Source organism: Capsella rubella, unplaced genomic scaffold (assembly GCF_000375325.1).
Source record: "Capsella rubella cultivar Monte Gargano unplaced genomic scaffold, Caprub1_0 scaffold_6, whole genome shotgun sequence".
NCBI classification, from domain to species: domain Eukaryota; kingdom Viridiplantae; phylum Streptophyta; class Magnoliopsida; order Brassicales; family Brassicaceae; genus Capsella; species Capsella rubella.
The window spans coordinates 8,677,968-8,700,995 of record NW_006238918.1 but is presented as its reverse complement, the minus strand read 5'-3'; the positions used below and the strand labels follow the sequence as shown (position 1 = coordinate 8,700,995).

General features: G+C 33.6%; 4 protein-coding genes across 5 annotated transcripts; 1 reads left to right on the top strand and 3 right to left on the bottom strand.

Moving 5' to 3' along the window:
• Positions 1 to 2,708: 2,708 nt before the first annotated feature.
• LOC17882824 (zinc finger protein 3) lies at positions 2,709 to 3,649 on the bottom strand. Its single transcript, XM_006288493.2, has one exon. The coding sequence runs from the start codon at positions 3,584 to 3,586 to the stop codon at positions 2,861 to 2,863; it is 726 nt and encodes a 241-aa protein (XP_006288555.1). The 5' UTR covers positions 3,587 to 3,649; the 3' UTR covers positions 2,709 to 2,860.
• A 4,608-nt stretch (positions 3,650 to 8,257) lies between these two features.
• On the bottom strand, positions 8,258 to 13,615 carry LOC17881958 (transcription initiation factor TFIID subunit 5). Its single transcript, XM_006286611.2, has 19 exons — positions 13,382 to 13,615; positions 12,936 to 13,017; positions 12,756 to 12,834; positions 12,543 to 12,640; positions 12,392 to 12,448; positions 12,189 to 12,276; positions 11,982 to 12,091; positions 11,758 to 11,865; positions 11,526 to 11,677; positions 11,238 to 11,348; positions 11,095 to 11,164; positions 10,968 to 11,004; positions 10,655 to 10,810; positions 10,490 to 10,566; positions 10,284 to 10,400; positions 9,619 to 9,884; positions 9,071 to 9,166; positions 8,908 to 8,980; positions 8,258 to 8,633 (listed from the first exon to the last, which is right to left on the bottom strand). Exons 1-19 carry the CDS (start codon positions 13,552 to 13,554, stop codon positions 8,577 to 8,579), a joined length of 2,007 nt encoding a protein of 668 aa, XP_006286673.1. The 5' UTR covers positions 13,555 to 13,615; the 3' UTR covers positions 8,258 to 8,576.
• A 107-nt stretch (positions 13,616 to 13,722) lies between these two features.
• LOC17882170 (cytochrome P450 71B11) lies at positions 13,723 to 15,934 on the bottom strand. Of its 2 annotated transcripts, none has more exons than XM_023781129.1 (3): positions 15,735 to 15,934; positions 14,489 to 15,378; positions 13,723 to 14,409 (listed from the first exon to the last, which is right to left on the bottom strand). In XM_023781129.1, the coding sequence occupies exons 2-3, from the start codon at positions 15,368 to 15,370 to the stop codon at positions 13,795 to 13,797; spliced, it is 1,497 nt and encodes a 498-aa protein (XP_023636897.1). In that variant the 5' UTR covers positions 15,371 to 15,378; positions 15,735 to 15,934; the 3' UTR covers positions 13,723 to 13,794. The 2 variants fall into 2 exon arrangements, with proteins under 2 accessions (XP_023636897.1, XP_023636898.1); XM_023781130.1 differs by having other exon boundaries at positions 14,489 to 15,374.
• Positions 15,935 to 19,786: 3,852 nt separating this feature from the next.
• On the top strand, positions 19,787 to 21,500 carry LOC17881482 (CBL-interacting serine/threonine-protein kinase 25). Its single transcript, XM_006289242.2, has one exon. The coding sequence runs from the start codon at positions 20,003 to 20,005 to the stop codon at positions 21,362 to 21,364; it is 1,362 nt and encodes a 453-aa protein (XP_006289304.1). The 5' UTR covers positions 19,787 to 20,002; the 3' UTR covers positions 21,365 to 21,500.
• The last annotated feature ends 1,528 nt before the right edge of the window (positions 21,501 to 23,028 follow it).

The window sequence follows — 23,028 nt, the reverse complement described above, 5'->3', positions numbered from 1 at the left end:
ATTTATACGACTTCTAGTGATGATAATATAAGTTACTAGTTTTATATTCCTAGTGACTATTTTTTTTCAACGACCATGTTTATCATAATTTGATAAATATATATATTTTTTATCGGTTATGATTGGCACTAGTAGTCACTAGTCAGAGACTCATAAATGAAAATTTTGTTCTTGTTTTATAGTCAACAATACAATTTATTTTTTCTTCGGTCATGATGTCAATTAGTCGAAGAATACATTAAATCAAAAGCAACGACGTTATGGGCCGATCACTTGTATTTGTATCTTCCTTTATCTTTTTCGATAACGTTGTTTGTTCGGTGGACCTGATGAAAATGAAACTCTTCTCTTGGCTTTTCCAAAGTTTCCAACAAATCCATATAGAAAGATCTTAATACTCATCGGCAGTCGAGTTATCACTAATAGAAAATATGGCTTCTGTAAAGCAAGGCTTATGTAGCACTCACCAAACAACATAGGTGCAAAGTAGATAACGTATGATTACAACTCTTTTATTCCTTTCACCCGTTGGACACAAAATACGAATAAGATAGCTCTATATGTGAACACAAGTGATCGTATCATATACAAGTAACAAGTCGGCCATAACTAGATGAGTTCTTTTAGGGTCAACTAATCTTTGTCATCACCAGCATATTCAGCGGGAACAGCTTATACACATCAAGTGGTCTTTTTATACATGATATGGTCTTTTATGGATTGAACATTTGGTTAGAAGAGAGAGTGTACAATATTTACCATTATTTATAAAGAACGATTTGATGAGAACATGACCAAAATAAATCGGTGTCGATTAAAATAGGGTTAAAAAGGATGAGAATATAATAAGTGATCTTATCATTGTTAGTGGTTTGGGTAGATTATGTTAAATCTTTGATTCATGTATATCTTTTATATTCTAGGATCTAGATAGTTGGCACTTAAAATGTATAAATACTCATAACATCTTATGATGAAATATATGAAGAAAAATGTTTAAAGTCTAGTGTTCTTATAACCTTTTGATTGGGACCTATCACGATTAAACTGTAGTAAGTTATTTTATGGGCAACACACACAAAATCCTCTAAGCAAACAAATTAAAGTTTTCGTCCCTTCCTATACATTTTAGAATCTAGTGAATCCATTGGCTCTCACTAGACCTTCAAACTGTCGGAGAATGTCATTTTCAGCTTAGTCAGTTTCATCTGTAGGCCTTGTGGCCCAACAAAAGAGACTCATTTTGCTAATCATGTCCGTTTCAGGACGAAATATCCAACCGATCAAATACCTAATCCTGACTTTCCTAAATTAACCCATCCGTTATGATAATCATCCGTTTAAAAATGTTTAATATCATATATCAACGGACACAAGAACATAATCGAAGAAATAAAAAAGTTTTGTTTGTTTAATATCGGGTTAATTATATATATAAAAGAAATTGATAAGGCAAATATGAGCGTCACAACTTATATATGTATCATGTCATCAGGTAAGTGTAAGTGTGTAACTCATGAGTATGTTGGAAAAGTTTTGGAGCCAAAGTTTTGTATACAAGACGATAAAAATGAATCGACGAGCTCGTCAGGTTGGTTCTGCATGGCACCGTTAGGACCATGTGTGATTGTCTAACTTTATTCTTCTTGGATTTATTCATGGAACTGTGTGACTTTCTCATTCACTCTGACGATTTTTTAATCTGTGTGGATACAAATAAGCGTACTTTCTTACATCTAATGTTCACTGGTGCAGAGAAAAAAAAAAGAGATATGTCGACAGAGCCTTAGTTGAGTTGAGGTCAAACTTAAACCGGTCCAGGTATATAATTGTAGCTAGTTCTAAACGACACTCAGCTTCGTGGTATGTTCCTTAAGAGATGTGCATGTGTGTCTGTTCTCAAGTGTTAGCTATAGAGTTTATTAAAACAAACTTATATGTTTCATTGTAGGTAAGAGCGGAGGTTTAATGATTCTGTATACAACTTTCTTGTAATTCTCATAGAACATTTAGGTTTTCATAGAAACTCATAGTTTACTTCTGTTTCAACTAAAGGTCTCTGCCTGTTCTTGATTCGATTGGTTTTGTCGATTAGTTCTAAAGGAGTTCTCGGTTGTTTGGTGAACATTAAGACCACAAGAAATTATTTTCGACCGTCTTTGGATAAAACACGTGAAGTCTTTGGTTATGAAAGCAACATGTGTGACAAGTTTTTTCTTCTTCTTTTAATGTTTTCTTAAATGCTGAATAACGTGACTCCCTTCTAGTAATGTCATTCGTTGTCTAGTAGTGTCCACCAATCTGAGGCTAAGCAAAGAGTAAGAACCATTGGATGCTTTATATAACATTGCATGCTATCTTGTTACTGTCATCACATTATGCATTGTGATGTATTCATCATATACATATATAGTGTTTCAATATTCTTATAGTACTCTTTGCTTTTTGTGTCACAATCATCCTACTCAGCAAAACTGTCTTCTTTTAAAAATTTATATCTGTTTCGTTCTGTTTAAATGTCTTGTTATCAACTTTTAAAATAAATGGAATGATTGTTCTAACTTTTAGGTAACCCAACTTTGACATTATAATATTAATTCCTTTTTCTTGTGACTATGAAACCAAATCTTCCCATAGATCTCAATATCTTCTTTTTCTTCTTCTTTGTTTTTTCTTTCATTTACTCTATACTTTATACGGTTGTTGGGTGTCTAACCTGAAATCCATTTATGTGAAGTCTACAAATCTCAGACTAAATTAGATACAATATGTGGAAAGAGATGTACATTAGATACCTTTACTAGACACACATGAACAAAAGTTGGAGACACTAAATTTCAAGAATCAAGAAAAAGGTAACTCAAAGCTTGAGGGACAAGTCAAGCTTATGTTGCTCTTCATGATTAGTGCTTAAGAGTCCTCCTTCTCCGCGCCATTGTTCAAGAGCCGGTGACCCTTCAAGAATCTCTCCTATGTTGCTTGATGATCTACCGATGTTATTGGACATTGAAATTACTGAAGGAGCCATCATCATCATTTGATGATGGTGAAAAGTCTCCATTGAAGGCAATTTGCCTATGGCTGGTTGTTGATCAAATGGAAGTCTTGACCAGTTGACCTGACCATAGTGACCACCAAACCCGTTATATGAACTTAGCTTATGGCTCATAGAATGAGCTTGGATCCCTAGTGACCTGTTGTTGTATTGTCCATGGAAAGGAAGTGGAGAGAAACCATAAGGATGTCCAAAAGCTGAGGCTGATGCTGCTAGACGTTGTCCTCTCTTCGCCAACGTCCTCTCTCTCTTGTGTGCGTTTTGGTGACCACCAAGTGCTTGTGAGCTATAGAAAGTTCTTTGACAGTAGTTGCATGAGAAAAGCTTTTGTTCTGTTGATGTAGTAGATGATCCCTTAATAATACTCGTCGTGTCGTCTATGCAGTCGATGAGATTGAGTTCTTGATTATTATTGAGCTGTTCTTGGCAAGAATTATCAAGAACGTCTTCTTTGTTGCTCTGTTCTAGGCTCTGCTTTAGAGAATCTTGATATGGGAAAGGTGTGGATGAGGAAACTACCGACGCGTCCATGAGAGCCAAAAAGGGAACAGATTATATTTTCAGGTGATGATGATGATATATTGGTTCTCTCAATCTCTTTCTATTATTAATATAGGCTATGGAAGAGGTCTTATATCAGTGAATGGGAGCAGAAGTAGATGGTATTAGAAAGGAATAGACAAAGAAAACAAAGACCCTACACTTTAGAACATTTCCTTAGGTTTTTGTAATAAGTGGACCAAAGTACTATGATGAGAGCGATAGGTAGGTTTAATTTGCTGTCACACCCTTCCTCACAAAACACTTTAAAGCTTTTTGATTGGAACTCTACCATCTAAATATATATGCCTCTCTATCTCAATATATGTATATAGAATCCTTTCCTAGTTAGGCTGCTTCTTCCTTCAATAATCCATTCCATACATTTATAGGGTATTCAATCAAGATTTCGGTTTGATATTGGTTTAGATTGTTCTTTTCCATAACAAATATATACTTTCAACGTTCCAAAATATAAGATGTTTTAGATAAAAGTACAAAAATTATGAAGTCGTTTTTAAAAACTTAACATCGTTTAAATCTTAGTTTAAAAACATATATCAACTATTCATCAAAAGACTGCATAATTTAAAGAGTCAAAAAATATCTAAGACTACTTAAGATTTGTATAGAAATTTGTAAAATATCTTATAAAGTTAAAAAAAATTTTTTATTAAATATCTTATATTATGTAACGGAGAGAGCAAATATCTAAAATAATCAAATACGGATGGTACATACAACTTGTTCAAATTTTAATCAAATATTTATTTTTGCGAATAAAATTTGGAGTTAGATCGGTTACTTTTTACCTTATAATTAAATACTATATCAAAATTATATAAGATGATCATATCATGGATGTATATTCATGTGATTGATGAATGCTTTTTTTGTTGTTGTTGAACATATTGAATTGGTAAACCCTATAGCTAATCTTAATAATTGAGTTTGTGCAGTTTCCACTCTATATATATAGTAGAACCCTTTTCATCTATGAAGAGAAATAAAAGCTATGAGTTAAGAAGGATACAAACGACAATTGAAAATGAAGCAGTTTCTCAAAATAGTTAGAGTCTCTAGCTAGTACATCTGATGAAATGACATGAGAGAAAGATGACAATAAATTGAAAAGGAAGAGTACTGTTTTTAATGGACCATCCATCCAAAAAAAAATTTCAGGTCAGTTTATTATGTCTACTTTTTGTAACTCCCACGAGGTAAGTGGCCATTTCTGTCTCCTTTGGCTTCTCGTGTGGGTCTCTCCTTCATATGTTTCTTCTTTTGTCCTCTATTGAGACTAGAGCAAAGCTAAGAACTAATCACATAGTTTATAACCGGTTATTTAGAATTCTGTAATACAATTAGATCGATGATCTATGACTACAAACCAACCCACTTGGTTAGAATTACTTAGAACAAAGGTCTTAATAACTTTCCCATAGCTTTATTGTCGCTAATTTTTACTTGTTGATTTTGCCTCATCTATACAATATATTGTTTTTCCTTCTTTGACCAAGAAAAACAATTAATCATTAATTAGTGGGTCTAATAAAAAAATAATCTAGGAAAATATCTACAATCATTTAACAAGTTGTAATTTGTAAACCACTCAAATTAACTACTCTCTTAACACACTTACATATGCAATGATAGGAGGATGAGAGTTATAAAAATCAATCAAATACATGATAAAAAAGTACTTTTATTTCTGTTCAAATACATAATGAAAATTAAATTATATTAATATTAGAGTTCTAGGTAGGTCAAGCATCTTTAATTTTTGATGAAAATTACTTTGGTAGTCTTACATATTATAGTTTACAAAATATTCGAACATCCGAAGGATGAAACCGATCGAATAACGAGTTACTTGACAATTACAATCACAAATTCTAGAATACATTCTTTGTTCCTAGCCCTAATTGCTTAAAATGTTTAGAATCCAAACCGTAAATTTCTTAAAAGAGCTCAACCTTAAAATACTTATTTGCATGCGCATATTTTCACGATTTTTTTTTTTTTTTTATAATTTAGGTATTCCAAGTTTGCACTTGGAATAGCCACGTCGGCGGCCTAAAGGCACTCCACGTGTTAGCTTCTGGAACACTGCAACTCGTATATGAAATCCGTAGTGGCTGGGGCTCGAACTCATGATGGCGGATACCTCAGCTGAGGGTCCTTTACCACCAGAGCCGGAGCCTTTACCACCAAAGCTACAGGCTCCGGTTCATATCTTCACGATTTCTTCGTTATACTTTATCAAAATTTATTTTGTATCTTAATGAGAAATAGTTGACCATATTTATGACTTATTTAAAGAATAGTTTAATCTTAATGAGAGATTAAACCTTCTTAATTTTGTGTTGATCTTGAAGGAAAAGAGAATTTTGAAAGTTACACGCTCATCTTCTTTATCATCTAAAGAGTTTTTGTGGATTTGACAATATAAATTTTGGTTCCCCACTTCAATTTCATCATGACATATACAACTAGGTTGCATGAAAAAATAGTCGCTTTCTTCAACCAATTGAAACTTTTCTTTTGGGAAGCCACGTCGAGTTTAAATGTGTTGTTTCTTTCTCAACATCTTCAACATATTAATTTCCTAACAATCTAAACCACTTTAACATTTCCAACTTTATTTAGCTAAGTTTAATTTACTTTAGCATATATGTAATTAAAACAGAAAGATCTAATGGTTTTCAAAACTTTTGTATATTTGTCGTATGGGATTTGCGACCTGGTTGGTAGGTCCAACGTTACATATGGCCGACACAGAAATAGGGAAAGCTGATTCAGAGTTTTCAATTTATAATCACTAATTATCTTCATGATATGAAAAAAAAAAGAAAGTAGAAGTGATTCTAATCAAATGGTTAACGTTCCATTTATACGTTTTTTATTTACTTTTATCAATATTCGATTCTATAAAGTATGTTACTTTTTTATATAGTAAAGGTTGTATTATAAGTCGGTATTATATATCTATCCAAATAATTCTGTAATTTCGTTGATAATTGAGGTTATTTATGAGTTTAATTTCCGTTTAGTATATACTTAAGCGTTAATAGTAAAAAGGAATTCATTTATTATTGTTTTAAAGAAAGATCAATGAATAGTGTGAAACTGTGAATTGTCAAAGTTTATTAATCATTATGGATTATGGTAAGCTTTATGAGTAAACTAATTTTCCACGTAATATTATATATATGATATAGTTTACATCAATCATGGTCAAAAAGATACAGAACATTGTATCTTACTTTAAACAGATGGTGACTTGTAGCTATTCGTATAGCAAAACTTCTTTGGAATTTTATCACCAAAAAAATAAAACTCTTTGGAATTTGCTTATGACGAATCGATTTTTTTTCTGAATGAGAGAGATGATGAATTGATTTTGATGTGATGTAGCGTTATAATGAGTTTGTCATCTGCATTGATAAATAGTTCTACATATAAAGGTTGTCAATAACAATATAGTTTTGAGTCTGAATTTTTATTTTTATTTTTAATCTCAGCTAATCCTTTTTTTTTATTACACGATGAATTCAAAATCCTTATTGTATTTTTGTAAAATATAGATTTTCATTCGTGGTCATTGTCTACTTAATCATGAGTTACCGGACCAAAAGAAAAAGAGAGGAGTATTTGACTCTTTATGCACACTAATATAAAATATATATATATGGTATTCAAAATGGTTTTGCTGTTTATCCTGTTAACTTTCAAAAAATATAATTATAAGTTTTTTTTTTCAAAAATATCACTAAAATACATTTTTTTCAAAAATACCACAAAACTAAAATTTTTAACATTTAAAACTAATTTATAAATCATAAACACTAAATCCTACCCCTAAAAACTATACTCTAAATATAAATAGTCAAGTCAAACATTAAAAAATAATTTTACACCTTTAAAAATCAGATTTTTATGTTTACAGTATTTTTGGGAAAAAAACGAAAATGATGGCATGCAAGTGAATTTTTCTAACTTTATTTTGTTTCTGAAAAAGTAATGTAATGACTAATGATATAAGATAACAAAGAAACACACTCACACATATAATTCCAAATGTAGACAATTGTCTAATCACGAAAACAACCAAATCTACTTTTGTTAGATTTCATGTCTCATCCAAATTTTTGAAGCAAATGTCATTCATTTTCATTTCAGATCTTATTATATTCAAGTACAGTCTTCTTAAAAATTAAGGGAAATAATCTTTCTACAAAAATAACTTATGTTAGCATATAATAAATTTCTCATTTGGGATTTGATTTTATGTCTCTAATAATAAATCATAATTCACAACATGTTGTATGCTGAGATTAGAAGAAAAAAAAAACATCTATGGAGTTGTAAACTGATAAATGACTAATTAAATATGGAAAAAGATAATTCATCGATGCATGCTTATATGAATATGGTAATAAAATCAAATGTGGGTTTGCATGGAAACGAGTTAAGTATATTCTGACGGTGCACTCCCAACAGTAATGACTGCTATAGCATGACGGCATGCGTAGGCATCTCAAATGAGGTTGTGGCAAAGCAAACAAGCCCATCAACTTACATTTCCAAATGACTAGCGAAATCATGAATCGAAATACACATTTTGCTATGTTTGATTACTATAAAAGATAGAAAGATCGATGTTTAAATGGTAGTGCAATTGACAGAGAGAGAAGAACAATGTGATGGCAGTAAAAAAGGGACATTGTGGGCTAATCCTACATAGCAGTAAGCTCTCCAAGTGGAAGATAAGTGATTCTTGGATTGGACACATAAGGCATACATAAGCAGCAGGAGTAGTTCACTTGAAGAATCTCAACATCTTTGGAATTTAGAAATGGGAAATGGAAGCTACAAACAAGTAATCTTTGGATATAACTATTCTACACCTGATTTCTTCTGATCTACAACAGCTTGTAAGAATGCTAAAGCAGGAAATATCTGAATACCATCGTTTTGATCAGCTTGCGGGTTTAGAGAGCGCTCCTGCAGCAAACAACAAATTTCTCCGAGAAAACTGCACCAATGTAAAACCCGAGTTATATAGTGTAGGCTTGATCAACGAGCTTTGCAATCCTAGGGGTTAGCTGTAAGGTTCTCTATCATGGATCAACTTTTTTTTTTTTTTTGCATACACCATGAAATTTTGGTTCTAATCAATATTTTGTCACTAATTATCCGGATGTGATATAACAAGCACATCGTGATACGCAGAGAATCCAGCAATGAGAATAGGATCATGGTATTTCGGGAATGGTGGAAATAATTCCAGTAAAGAAAGCATAACTTACTCGGAGAGCGTGAACTGGTGTGGACTTGGTGGGGAAAGTCCGGAGTGAACGCAATCTGTTCGAGTTCCCATTCCTGAGCAGCGACAAATGATACATCTTTCTTAACAAAACAATCTACTAATCAAAGAGAGCAATAATACAACTTTGGAACGAGCAAACTCACTTTTCCTCAGCCTTTGTTGATTTGGTACTTGAGGTTACGTCCCATAGTTTCACTGTGCAGTCTGCGGATCCAGAGGCCAGAAGAGAGCCCTCACCGCTGAAACAGAAAAACAGGTTAGTCATAAATTTTAGTAGTTCTTGGGTTATCAGAAGTGAAGTTTGCCGTTTTTACTATTTCAAGCAAGCAGACTTGACCATGCAAAGCCAGCCATTCTATTAACGACCCAACAGATGTTAGGCCTCTACAACTATCCCCAACCCATGACAAGAACTCCTCAATAAAAGTTAATACAAGAGTGTGTGGACATAAAAAATTCTACCATTCCAGTAGTAAGTTGAACAAATAGAAGAAAAGCCACACAGGCCACTCTTGTACATAACCCTGAACTACCTTTAAACAATGTTGTCCTAGAGCAAACCTGGAGAGATTATAAGCCACCAACCAAAACAAATATGTTTTGATCATATTACGTTTTCTTTGGGTTTCACATGCTCAACAAAAATTGAACAATCAAAGAATACTACTTGCTTATTGTTTCAATCTCTCACCTGTAACAGAGACTCCAGACACATGAATTATGTCCCATGAGAGGTGTGATGCAGCGAGCTGTTGAGAGGTCCCACATCATAATGGTGCCATCTTCGTCACCGGAAGCCATATATCTCCCATCTGGAGACATTGCCAATGATAACACCATACTCCTGTGCCCAATGAATATCCGGACACATTCCCCTGTTTGCACGTCCCAAAGTCTAACCGTCTTATCACTAGAGCCGGTTGCAATGTAGTTACAATTGGGATGCCACTGTACACACTGAAACCAAATTTATATGATAAGTACAACGAAAGTCATGTCAATAGATATCTTTAGAGAAATCTAAGTTACTCATATGTATTAATGTCAATCCTAATAGTTAAGTAATCCATCATAAGCTTATGACTTCAAGTGGAATGGATAACAGTATTTGGATCAAATATAATTTATGACTGCCAATGTCACGTTAAAAATGAAAGTAGCTACTATTCTAAGTCAATAAAAGAATGCAATGTGTTAGCTAAAGCATTTTAAACTGTGAAACGGTAAATTAGTGACTTCAATTGCATACCAAAACATTTCTAATTTTCTCCATGCATGAATTAACAACTCAAGTGGTATCTTTGATTTAACTTTTGCCAATTAAAACCAAACAATTAAGATGAGGGAGACACTCACATCGACATCAGATAGATGCCCTGCCATTATCCGGAGAGGTTGTATTTGGTCCATTGACCAAATCCGTGCAGTACGATCATGAGAACAGCTTGCAAAGTAATGCCCAAAAGGACTAAACTGCACGATAAAACAAGTATATATACAAATCCGTCCACCATACATTGCACTTTATGTAAGAAAAAAATGTTAAAAATTAACAGTTATACCTGGACATCCCACACAGGGTAATTATGACCCTTGTAGCACACAAGATTGGCATTTAATTTTGTGCTCCAGAGTCGTACTGCACATATGAAAACGTGATTGGTAACTACAAAACCTCCAAACCAAAGAGAGTATATAGATACGTAGAATGATGGACATATACATACTTGTCGTATCTGCTGAAGAAGATAAAACAAAATCTCCTGGAGGGCTGAAAGTGGCCGAGTAAACAGGCCCTGAGTGACCCAGTAATAATGTATAATTTCTTCTGCCATTAGGCCCTCCGATTGAATCATTTGTATCATTTTCACCCTGCAAAGCACCTGGAACCAGACAACTTAGTGTCTACTACTTCTGGTGGAAACACAAACGACAATCATGCAAAACCAACTTAATATCATTCTTAACTGTAGATGTCAATAATATGTTTCCCACAATGAATGCTATTATAAAAATTATTGCTTCAAAGTAAAAGCATACCACTGCCAGATTGTCCTATCTTAGCCATGTCCCAGACCTGAAGACCATAATTTTCAGTTAGGCATCATTTAAGAGAGGAAGAAAACAAGAAAAGGAAACATATCCCAACCATCCAAGAATTACACACCTTTATTGATGAATCTGAGAATCCACCAGCCACCAGAGATCCATCATGAGATATAGATGCACAATTTAACCTGTGGGACAACAAAAGAGTGAGTAACAAGTTGCAAATAAATAGCACAAATTAGGAGGAGAAGTGGACATTACCCATTATGAGTATTAATAAATGTATAAAAGCTGACAGATGGCATTGCGACACTACTCAACTGCACGCGGTTTCTCAGGTCTTCAAGGATGGATTGCTCTACATCTGTAGACCTGACAGAGAAATAAAAGGAGATGGAACGAAATTAACTTATGTTAAAGTTGGTTGAATCTTTGAGAGCTACATTATTCATTTCTCCTAATCAATCATGCATCACCAACATATATCACATGTTAGTTCCTTTTTCATCACATCCTAACACAAAAAATGGGTAAGGGATTCGAAAGTACATTACTGGCAAGGCAAGTTCTGGTTTTACACGTGGCGCTGGTGGCACCGTGCTGGTCTCCAGACGTGCAACTTTTGCTGTTGCATTTCCCGCTTTGTCTTTCTTTAACTTTTTTATGGAAGAGCCTTGCTTTCCAATTTCAGTGGATCTTTTCTGAACATAGTATCAATTGACAAGTAAATATGGGCTATCCAGTTCAAAAATCACTGTTCTAATTTGAAGTTGTGTATCACCTTACTATCATCCGCATCCCCGTCTTTACTTTCTCCCTGTCCCTTCTCAGAATCAGACAGTAGACCCCCAGTCTTCTCAAGGCGGTCTTCTAGCGAGTCTTCAAGCAACTATTAAAAAAACTATTTAGCTAGAATATACAAATATATTATCTTCCCAGGGATGACGCATCAACATGTTTCAACTCCGGGAAAAAAGGAGAAGACGCTTTAGGCAAAATACGTACTCCCCACTGTATTTCTTTCTGATTGATGTGATTAGCTGTGTCCTGAAAACTCCCGACAATGGTGACAGCCTCTATGTCATCGGATGAGGAAGTCGGCTGTCCCGAGTAGACTGCAACAAATTACCCATGACCAACCAGTAGATTCAGTCTTGAACTCAAATATATGCTACATGCTATTGCATATATATGAGAAAGAAACACATTTACCTTGGAAATTGATGTGCTCATTAATAATACCCAGCATTAAAGTTGATTCTGTCCTATGTAGATACTGAAGTAACAGATCATATGAATACTGCAACATTCAGGAAGCATATTAGACGTCTGCAGGTCACGGAATTCAGTTCATCAGACCAAAAACATCGAAGTATATGCCTGTTACAGCTACTAGCATTTTTCACTAAGTCTACCTGACAAATTTTGATGTTGACCTTGCTTTTTCTAAGAGAACGAGCAAACTCCATCTCCTGGTAATAACAGAGGCCATAAAGAAAGTTGAGAAACCAAAAGAAAAACTAATTCATTCTCAACATAATACGACTATACAGTCCTAGCTTAAACCTCTAGATGAGATGGAGAAAGAACGCCTTCCAGCTTCTGAAGATCCCGTAAATGTACCATTTCATGATCTTTGCGGAAGCTGTTAAAGAAGGCTCTAGCTGGATACAAGAAAATTATTGCCCATAATGGCATAAGTCCACTGCTTACAGAAATCTTATACCTAAGCTAAAATAAAATATACTCAGAATATGTAATTGCTATTTCGAAAAGTACCCTCTTGAGTGTGCCCTTTCCCCACCAGATCCATGTAACAATGAATAAACACAGGATACATAACTCGGAGCAATTCATGCTACAAAAATTCAAATTCGAAGCAGCTTGTTAGTTTGATTAAGTTCCACACCAAATGTGTCTACGCAAAAACAGCTAGGGGAGAAGAAAAAAAAATCACACCTTATATAGATCCAGTGAGTTATATGCCCATGACCTTAGTTTGCTGTAAGACTCACGGTACCGAGTTGGATCATCCTCTTGTCTAGAAAACCAAAAAACCACATTTCAATAACCATTTCCTCTACAGAACCAATTCCATAACCCTTAACATCCATATATACAGCATAAAGAAACAAATGCATAAACACAACACTACAAAAACCCTAATTTCTTCCCAAATAGAATCAGAAAGCTCCCTGGGATGTATTCAAAATCTTAAATTTCACAAACGAATTGATACAAAGATTCAAAACATCCTCACCCAGAAAAAAAATATTATATCTATAGCTCAATGCTCAGAAAAGTTTAGGCTGACATAATTTTGCTCAAAATTCACAAAACCCAAATTCAAAACGCAATTCGCACTAAAACAGTAAAGAGTGAGCTTGGCGAAGTAGAGAGATTACTGGGAAAAGGAGCGAATAAGCTTGGTGAGCTCAGGATCGTTATGATAATCGATAGAACTCAAACTGCTACCATTGTTCTGGTGATGATAGTCTTCAAGGTCTTTAGCAGCACCACTAAATCCTTTCTTCTTCAAGTAACCCACAACGAACTCGTTGATTTGCTCTGGATCCATTCTTCTCCCTCTCTCTCTCTCTCTCTCTCTCGATTCAACTCGCTCTTTGTCTCCCTTTCTCTCTTTCACTCTCTCTCACTAGTTTTGTGGTCTGATATATACGGCGAAGCGTTTTAAGTTTATTTTGGGCCTTTTCCAAATTTGGGCCTACTTTTGGCCCATATATAGTTCAAACCTTATAATATCTGTGTACAATAAGATACTCTTCAAAGATTTACATTTTGACTATGTAATATAAAGTTAAGTCCATTGCGTAAGGACAGGGATAAGCTCGAGTGGAACTTTCTTAGGACAAACAAGTCCATATGATTCTTCAAGATCAACATCTTCTGCCACCATTCCATCAGGAAGCTTCCAATTGAATCGATAAAGAAGATTGATAAGAGTCAAATGTACCAAAGCCATACCCATTCCTATACCAGGACACATTCTCCTACCGCTACCAAACGGCAACAACTCAAAGTTTAAACCTTTATAGTCAACTTGGCAATCAATAAACCTTTCCGGGATGAAAGCTTCTGGATCTTTCCAAACGTTTGGATTCCTATGAATAGCCCATATGTTGACATGGATCCATGTTTTCTTTGGGATGTCATAACCTCCAATCTTTAAATCTTTTGAAGCCTCTCTTGGAATTAGTAGTGGCACAAGTGGTGTTAGCCTAAACGTTTCTTTAATCACCATTTTTAGATACTCGAGTCTTTCTATATCTTCTTCTACGATATCGTCTTTGTTTTTTATCACTTCTCTCACCTCGGCTTGTGCTTTCTTTAAAACTCTTGGGTTTGCAATCAAATGTGTCATTACCCATGTTGTAGTTTGTGCTGAAGTGTCTATACCAGCGTTGAGAATGTTCTGTAATAATCAAAAGTCACAAGATTTATGCAACATTGTAAAGAATGAAGCTATGGAATGAGAATGTCACATTGCTTACCAGAAGAATCCCTTTGGTGTGGTCTCGAGTAAGTTGTAACTCCCCTAGTCCAATCTCTTCTCTTTCCATCTTGAGGAGCAAGTCAATGATATCATTCGTATTACTCTCATTTTCTATTTGACGCTTTATAGATTGCTCAAAAAATGTGTCCATTTCCTTAAAAGTCTTCTCACATATGCTATGTAACCCCGTGACCCTATCGATGATTCTACCAATAACCGGAAAGTAATCAGCTGCTGCGAAACTCGCAACCACCTCCATGGTTCCTTGAACGACTTCCTCATAAGTATTCTCGAATTCGCTTCCTTTTAGATTGAAACCAAATCCAATCTTACAAACAACACATCCTGATAGTTTCAGAAACTTCTTGTTCAAGTTAACTGGTTTCTCCAATGAAGCAGATTGTTTGATGGAATCAACTAGGGATACAACTTCTTCTTCTCTTATATGTTGAAACGATTTTACCCTTTTCGCGGTGTAGAGTTCAAGAACCGTCATCTTTCTTACTTCCCTCCAGTATTGACTATATGGAGAAAAGCCAAGATCTTTTAAATTGTATGTAAGTCTTGCAGCATAAGTCATATAAGGTCGTGAACAACATTCTACGTCAAACGTTTTCAAGACTTCCTTCACTGTCTCTGGTGAAGATGCCACAACAGTAGACACACTTCCAAACTTTAGAGACATTAGAGGTCCATATTTTTGAGATAATTTGAACATCGAACGATGAGGTTTTGATCCGAGTTGGTGCAAGTTGCCAATTATAGGAAGTCTTGGTGGTCCGGGAGGTAGGTTCTTCTTGTTCGATCTCGTGTTCTTTACAATTAATATAGATGAAAGGAAGACGAATCCAACAATAATAGTATACCACCACAAACTCATCTTCCTTCCTACACAAAAAGGAATAGATTAAACAAACGTAAACCAATTTCAAGTTGGCCTAATTTAAAATGTTAAGTTTGCTTAGAGAAAATCGGATTTAAAAGACAATTAACGACAATAAAAACACAAGCTCTAGTCTTGTCTTAATAATTGTGTAATCAATCACCCCCATAGATGAAAATATAGAGCCCCCTAAACTTAAACACCAAAGAATCATCACTTTGTCGTAACTAGGCAAACCTATATATGAAGAATCCTACATGTCTTTACACGATCGAAGGTACATACAAACAACATTCGAACTAGTAAAGAACACATGATATAGTAACATCATAGATAGAGACGCCGAGATCGGTAGGATTACCTTCAAGTACTCTTAAGCCTCGTGCCAAAGAGATGGATAGAGGAAGAGATGGAGAATGTTACAATGATAGTTTTATTCGCATCCAAAGGTGCAAACGAATCTGTTCTCGGATAGTGATTTTTACTTATATAATGTTAAAAACTTGTATTTATAATTGTCTCTTCTATAAAATAGTTTGTACGTGAATTCAACAAATACAGATTTTTTCCGAGTCTTTCTTTCAAAATGGATGTGGTGGTGGCATGGATGTCTTTCAAGATAAGTTTATTTGATCAAGATTCAAGAGTAACATTTGTGTCCACACAAACGAATAATGCCAAATTTTTCAAGATAAGGTAATGTTTATTAGGTTTCTGAAATAAAATGTGATTGCTCTAAAATTTCGATACACATCTACATTTATAGTCATATATATATATATATATATATATATGCATCCAATCTCTATTTTTTCATATATGAAGATCTTCCACAGCATTACATTTTGACTATGAAAATATAGAACTAAGCCCATTGGGTAAGAACGGGGACAACCTCAAGAGGACCTTCTTGTTTAACCTTAATGTGTAAGAACGGGAACAAGCCTCTCTTGGAGCTAGAAGTGGCACCGGTGGGTTTAACCTTAAATGTTTCTTTAATCACTATTTTTAGATACTCGAGTTGTTCTATATCTTCTTATGTGATATGGTCTTTGTTTTGAAGCACTTCTCTCATCTCTTCTTGTGCTTTCTTCATAACTCTTGGGTTTGTAATCAAATGTGTCATCACCCATGTTATAGTGTGGCCGGTAGTGTCTACTCCAGCAAGACTAATGTCCTGTAATTATCCTAAAAAAATAAAATTACTTACTAGAAGTTTGAAATTATAGATTTAGGAGTTTTAGATCTTTCTTTTTTTTTACTACATTTAGTATTGAGAAAAACGAAGTTGGATCTCTTCTTACTAACACAGAAATTAGTCTTTTACTATAAGACTTGTAGTTATAGTTATGGGACAGTTTTGGTGATGAAAAGATTCTTGAGGTTTCTTGGTTAGTGTTGTCTTCTCCATCACTAATGGAAGAGGTATGTAATTTAATTTTTGTACTATCTATCTCCTTAACAGCCTTTTATAATCATCATTAAAAGCCCACCAAATCTAAAGCCTTTCTAATAATAAAAGTTATCTTTGAAAATTATTAAAAGCCCAACAAATCTACAGCCTTTTTATCATTGCTTTTAGAGATGTGGACATCAGATTTATCATATGATACCTTAATAAATTCTACCAAAAAAAGAAGCAAATCTCTAAAATCAAAATTATAAATTTATCATTTACTCATTTAAATATTTTATATATGAATTAACATGTTATGTTATAGATTAAATAAATATCAAAATCATATATATATATATATATAAAGATCAATGATTATTTTTATATGTTATTGTTTTCTCAATTGTTTCCAAATATTTTGTCATTAGTTTCAAGTAAACTTTAATAAACAATGTAAATTTTTTGAGTCCTAATAAATTTTAATAAATCAATGCAATCAACATCATTTACAGATAAACTCTTGAGCCTCAAAAAATCCAAAACAACGTAACCAAAATTGACTTGCGCATCGTGTCCTTTGCAGTCGACATAAAAAAAAACTTTATTATTAATGCATATAAGTCATTAATAATGTAACAAGATTTGTTTTAAAAAAGGCTGCAACCAAATACAAATTTTAATAAAATATCTCCTCAAACTATAGCTACGTACAACAAACGAATGTTACCATTGCGTACTCATCATCATTTGTTTTACTCGAATTTTTCAGTCAACAATACTAATCGCTTCACAAAATTGTTTTGGATTTATTGTTACAAATAAATTTGTAGATTATGTCATGAAATCCGATAGAGATACGAACAAATAATTAAGTATATAATTAGTTTAATGTGGCATCAAAAAGTTTATGAAATTAAAAATATTGTAAAACATACAGGCTGTAGAATATTTATATTGCTCTCAGTCTCTCACATATATATATATATATTATTTTATTTTTATAATAAATGTTATTTTATTTTAAAAATTATTTATTTTATTTTATATTAAATGACTAATATAAAGTTTTGTACTATCTATACTATTAAAAGTGAAGCATTTTTTATAAGTGTAGTCAAACAGAATTTAAAAAAAAATTACATTTTATGTAATTCTAAACCTATAACCAAACAGAATTAATGACATAATTATCAAAAAACAGAGGGGTAATATAAATAACATAATAGTATGGACTATATGAAATAACATATATGCTAAGGTACAGGTAATTCAGTAAATAAAAATCATTATCTAAATTGTATTCCTAATAAAAGAGGGGTAGGAAATTTAGCGTAATACATGAATTCAAACAGAACATATGCAAATATATCATTTACTAATGTGGAGAATGCAAAATTTTTATCATTCGGGTTAGAAATTTTTATTTATTTTTAGTTGTTTTTATCCGGTATAAAATAGACAAACTCTTTTCTTTTACTATATAACTTTTAATATAGTTGTTTTTACGGGTAACAAAGCCTAATCTTATCGTTACTTTTGTTTAAACTAAATTGAAAATAAATCAAATACTGAACTGGTACGAGTTTGGATTATGAATGTTAATAACATTCTTAAGAAATGTCTTTTACAAATATAACTCTACATGTACATAATATATTGAAAACATGATAGCAAATTTAGTTTTTGAAATCAATCCCGCACGTACGTGGGGGTCCAAATCTAGTAAATATATAATTTAACATCAAGTGCATATATGAATACTAAAATTCAATTATAAATATATATGTATCATTTTTCTAACTTATATGAAAGTACCAAAATAACATTTTTGTATATACAGTGTACGAATAACAAAAATAATTTTAGGTGGTTATCCTTCTTTATTATATAGATGCATGTACTATGATCATCAATTGTTTAAAATAGATATTTTTCTATAATTAAAGGTTGGAGCCAATGAAATATTTTAGTCATTCGCCTGAAAAATATCTTCTCCAACTAATGGATACAAACAAAATGCTACCAAAGCGTCATCATCATTGTGTTTTATATATTCGATTTTTTTTTTCAGTCAATAATACTAATCTCTTCCACCAAAACTTTTGGACTTATTATTGTTAGGTTTGTAACAATTAAACAAATTCATATACTTTATTGGAAAAATCGTTCATCCATATAAACAAAACTAATCATCCAGAGAACTCTAAACAAATCTGAATTTCCAACACACTTATCGATAGATCAAAACAAATAAGCGAATCATAATGCATATATGCATCGTGTGGTAAAATTCATGATAATCATCTCTACCATAATGGGACAAGAGATAGCAAAAATAATATGTATTTAAAAGAAAACTTTGAACGACCCAACTTTTAGTATTTTTTTAAAATTTTATCTTATCATACATTTACAACTGTTTCTGATTATAATATTTTTGGCTTTTTTATAATTAATCATCAATCAAAACTAAAGTAGGCTCTAGAGGATTGCATCATTTGCCCAACCATGTAACATTGCCTTCATGATAGGTGATATATAAAAGATGACAACTACTAAGGAGACGTTACAATTATCAATTTTACATTCATAAAACAATTCAAAACTACAAAACAAAATCCTTTGTGTGGTTGGCAAAAAATCAAAACTCACATTAATAAACTTTTGTATTTATATATATATAATACTCATTAAATTAATATACAATTAAACTGCATTTCGGTCTTTCAGCCTTTCAAGTGTAACGTAAATAGTAACATTAATTCATAATAACATATTATTATTTTTGATTTTTTAATACATTTATGAATAGAGAGAAAAGAAATATCACATTCACACCCATAAAAAGAAAAAAAGAAAAAGAAACTTGCTTCTCAAAACCGCAGCAGATTGATTAAGAAAGAATCTTTCGTGTAAGCATCTTTCAATTTACCCCACAGAATAATTTTACAAGGGGCCTTTCCTCTCAAACCGACTCAAGTCCCTATGCTTCATTTTCTTATAATAATACACTAAAACCACCTTCAAGCTTTCATCATTCACCACCACAAACCCTTTCTCTCATTTCTCTCCATACTCCTACTTGTGGGAGAGTAGTATGCTAAATATGGAATCTTTCTACTTCTGTATATGTTCATGGAACCCAAACTTAAACTCATGTATCAACAACAACTCTACCTTCTCCTGAAAAACCACTTCTCTTATAACAGTCGTTACCAATCAGACCCCTAAATATGGAGGAAGAACAAGAACAACGTCGTGTTCTGTTCGCAAAATACGAGATGGGAAGGTTACTAGGCAAAGGAACATTCGCAAAAGTCTACTACGGGAAAGAGATAGCCACAGGAGAAAGCGTTGCGATCAAAATCATCAACAAAGACCAAGTGCTTAAACGTCAAGGTATGATGGAACAAATCAAAAGAGAGATCTCAATCATGAAACTAGTTCGTCATCCTAACATAGTCGAGTTAAAAGAAGTCATGGCTACGAAGACAAAGATCTTCTTCATCATGGAGTTCGTTAGAGGCGGTGAGCTTTTCTCCAAAGTCGTTAAAGGGAAACTTAAAGAAGACTCAGCTCGTAAGTACTTCCAACAGTTAATCTCAGCCGTTGATTTTTGTCATAGTAGAGGTGTGTCTCATCGAGATCTGAAACCTGAGAACCTCTTGGTCGACGAGAACGGTGATCTCAAGGTTTCTGACTTCGGTCTCTCTGCTTTGCCGGAACAGAGTTTGCAAGATGGGTTGCTTCATACTCAGTGTGGTACTCCGGCGTACGTTGCACCGGAGGTTTTAAGGAAGAAAGGTTACGACGGAGCTAAAGCTGATATATGGTCTTGCGGCGTTATCTTGTACGTGCTTCTCGCCGGGTTCTTGCCGTTTCAAGATGAGAATCTTATGAACATGTACCGGAAAATATTCAAGTCGGAGTTTGAGTTTCCGCCGTGGTTCTCGCCGGAAGCTAGGAGGTTAGTCTCTAAGCTTTTAGTCGTTGACCCTAATAAACGGATCTCAATCCCGGCGATTATGCGTACGCCGTGGTTTCGTAAAAACTTCAACTCTCCGGTAGCTTTCAAGATCGACGAGGTCGAGAGCCAAAACATAGAAGAAGACACAACAGCTTTAACAACAACATCGCCAAAGTTCTTTAACGCGTTTGAGTTCATCTCATCGATGTCATCAGGGTTTGATTTATCAAGTTTGTTCGAGAGTAAGAGGAAGCTAAGGTCTATGTTTACGTCACGTTGGTCAGCGTCGGAGATAATAACGAAGCTTGAAGGGATAGGTAAAGAGATGAACATGAAGGTGAAGAGGACTAAGGATTTTAAAGTGAATATGTTGGGGAAATCTGAAGGGAGGAAAGGACAGATCGCAGTGACGGCCGAGGTTTTCGAGGTTTCCCCGGAGGTAGCGGTGGTTGAGCTATGCAAATCGGCGGGAGATACTTTGGAGTATAATAGGTTGTATGAAGAACAAGTAAGGCCGGCGTTGGAGGAGATTGTGTGGTCGTGGCACGGTGATAATCATAATAATAGTGTTATTAATAAGAATGGTAGTAATGTTAATTATGTTATTAGTGATGATAATTCTAGTTAAGCGAATGTAATGTTTAGTAAATGTAAAACTGTTTTACTTTTTTTTGTTAATCAGTTTGTTAACATTCAAGGGAAGTTTTTGTAAAATCTTGTATATATAGAAGTTGAGGTTTAATAACAAGAACTACTTAAAAACATTTTTTTACAGTATGATAAATTATTATATGGCAACGTTAGAAAGTAGTAAATTATACTAATAACTTTGATTAGAAGATAAAACTTTGTGAGTTTAGATACAGAGATTAGTGACATATACCTGATTGACAAGTGGGCAAGGTAACGTTGCTTGCGTGATAGAGAGAAAAAGTAACGGACAAAACTTGAAACATATAATTGGACAGGACAGTGTTTGACAAAGCACAGGGCACGTGTTTGTGTCGTAGAGTGTCCGAAACGACCCACCTTCTCTCGTTTCCTAAAGTCAAAACAATTAAATTGTAATTACCGAGGACTAAAACACGACAATGAAAGATAATTAGTTTAACCACAGGAAGATAGATTCATTGTGAAACATCGTTTAAATAAAGTCGTTTTTATTTACCATTCACAAATTATATTTATATTAGTTATCGTTGACTAATTATATGATTTGTTTATAACGATTTGTTGTCTATCATAAAAATAAAATGGATTAAATCGTGGACGGATTTTTCTATTTATAACTTGCATAACTATTATAACTCTTAGTTACTTGCAAATGATAAAATTTACGAGCAATCACAATCTAATCTTCATACTATAAATTATATATGACTCAAAAGATAGAAAGATTTAAGATAAAAACAAAAGGAGAAGATAATGGTGTGTAGGTCCTATGAATCATCATGCATTATTTAGCCTCGGATGCATAGAATGTAAACCAAGCTAAAATTGGATGGAATCTGCACCAACATCATCACCGGGCCACCAAACTCTATCCAAGATTCCAAATAATAAGGTTATTTTTAGCCTAACATAGATATTTTACTCGTACACTAAAACTTAACCCACAAATATCATCAACTCTATGTCTAATAAAATCCTATAGACTAAAAAAATATATAAAGATCACAACCACATCTAGAGAAAATTGAATTCAAGTTCAAAGAATAAGGTCTTACGGATTTGGTAAGTGTGCAAGTATCATCTGATACGATTCCAATCATGTTGTTCGTGAGCTGGTTTGAAAATGTACCAAAGTAGACGTCCATCAATTTGTGATTACTAAGTTTGTCTTTCACATTATGCCACCATCTCTCTACTAATAAAGATTATAGGTCAATCAGTGAGGGGTTCACTTTTGGCACAACCTAACTGCTTACACTAGACATCTGATCATATAGGTCCCATGATCACGTCGAACTCGAAACGACCCTACTCCAACCAAATTCCTACACAAATGCTCCTTTTCAAAATTCTTCTACCATAGTCATCGATCCCCCTTCATCATTGTGTCTAACTGCGTCAAAATGTGAGAAACAATTTACAAGGGAAATATATCTTTTAGGCACGCTTCGATTCAGAATTGGTCGTGTAAATGTAAATCCAATAAAAATGGTTGTATGTATATTAGGATATATTAGAATATATTAAAATATTGATATGTGATGTGATACGGTTCTATCCTATATGGAAATTTCACTATGTATAAATACTATTTTTATGTTAATGAATAAACTAATTCTT

Excerpts from the sequence above, each read along its gene's own strand:
- LOC17882824 (XM_006288493.2), bottom strand. The coding sequence starts at position 3,586 with ATGGACGCGTCGGTAGTTTCCTCATCCACACCTTTCCCATATCAAGAT.
- LOC17881958 (XM_006286611.2), bottom strand. The coding sequence starts at position 13,554 with ATGGATCCAGAGCAAATCAACGAGTTCGTTGTGGGTTACTTGAAGAAG. Across the intron at positions 12,449-12,542 it reads TTTCTCCATCTCATCTAGAG|GAGATGGAGTTTGCTCGTTC; the intron begins GTTTAAGCTAGG and ends TGTTATTACCAG. Across the intron at positions 10,401-10,489 it reads ACCCTGTGTGGGATGTCCAG|TTTAGTCCTTTTGGGCATTA; the intron begins GTATAACTGTTA and ends TTTATCGTGCAG.
- LOC17882170 (XM_023781129.1), bottom strand. The coding sequence starts at position 15,370 with ATGAGTTTGTGGTGGTATACTATTATTGTTGGATTCGTCTTCCTTTCA. Across the intron at positions 14,410-14,488 it reads ACACCAAAGGGATTCTTCTG|AACATTCTCAACGCTGGTAT; the intron begins GTAAGCAATGTG and ends TGATTATTACAG.
- LOC17881482 (XM_006289242.2), top strand. The coding sequence starts at position 20,003 with ATGGAGGAAGAACAAGAACAACGTCGTGTTCTGTTCGCAAAATACGAG.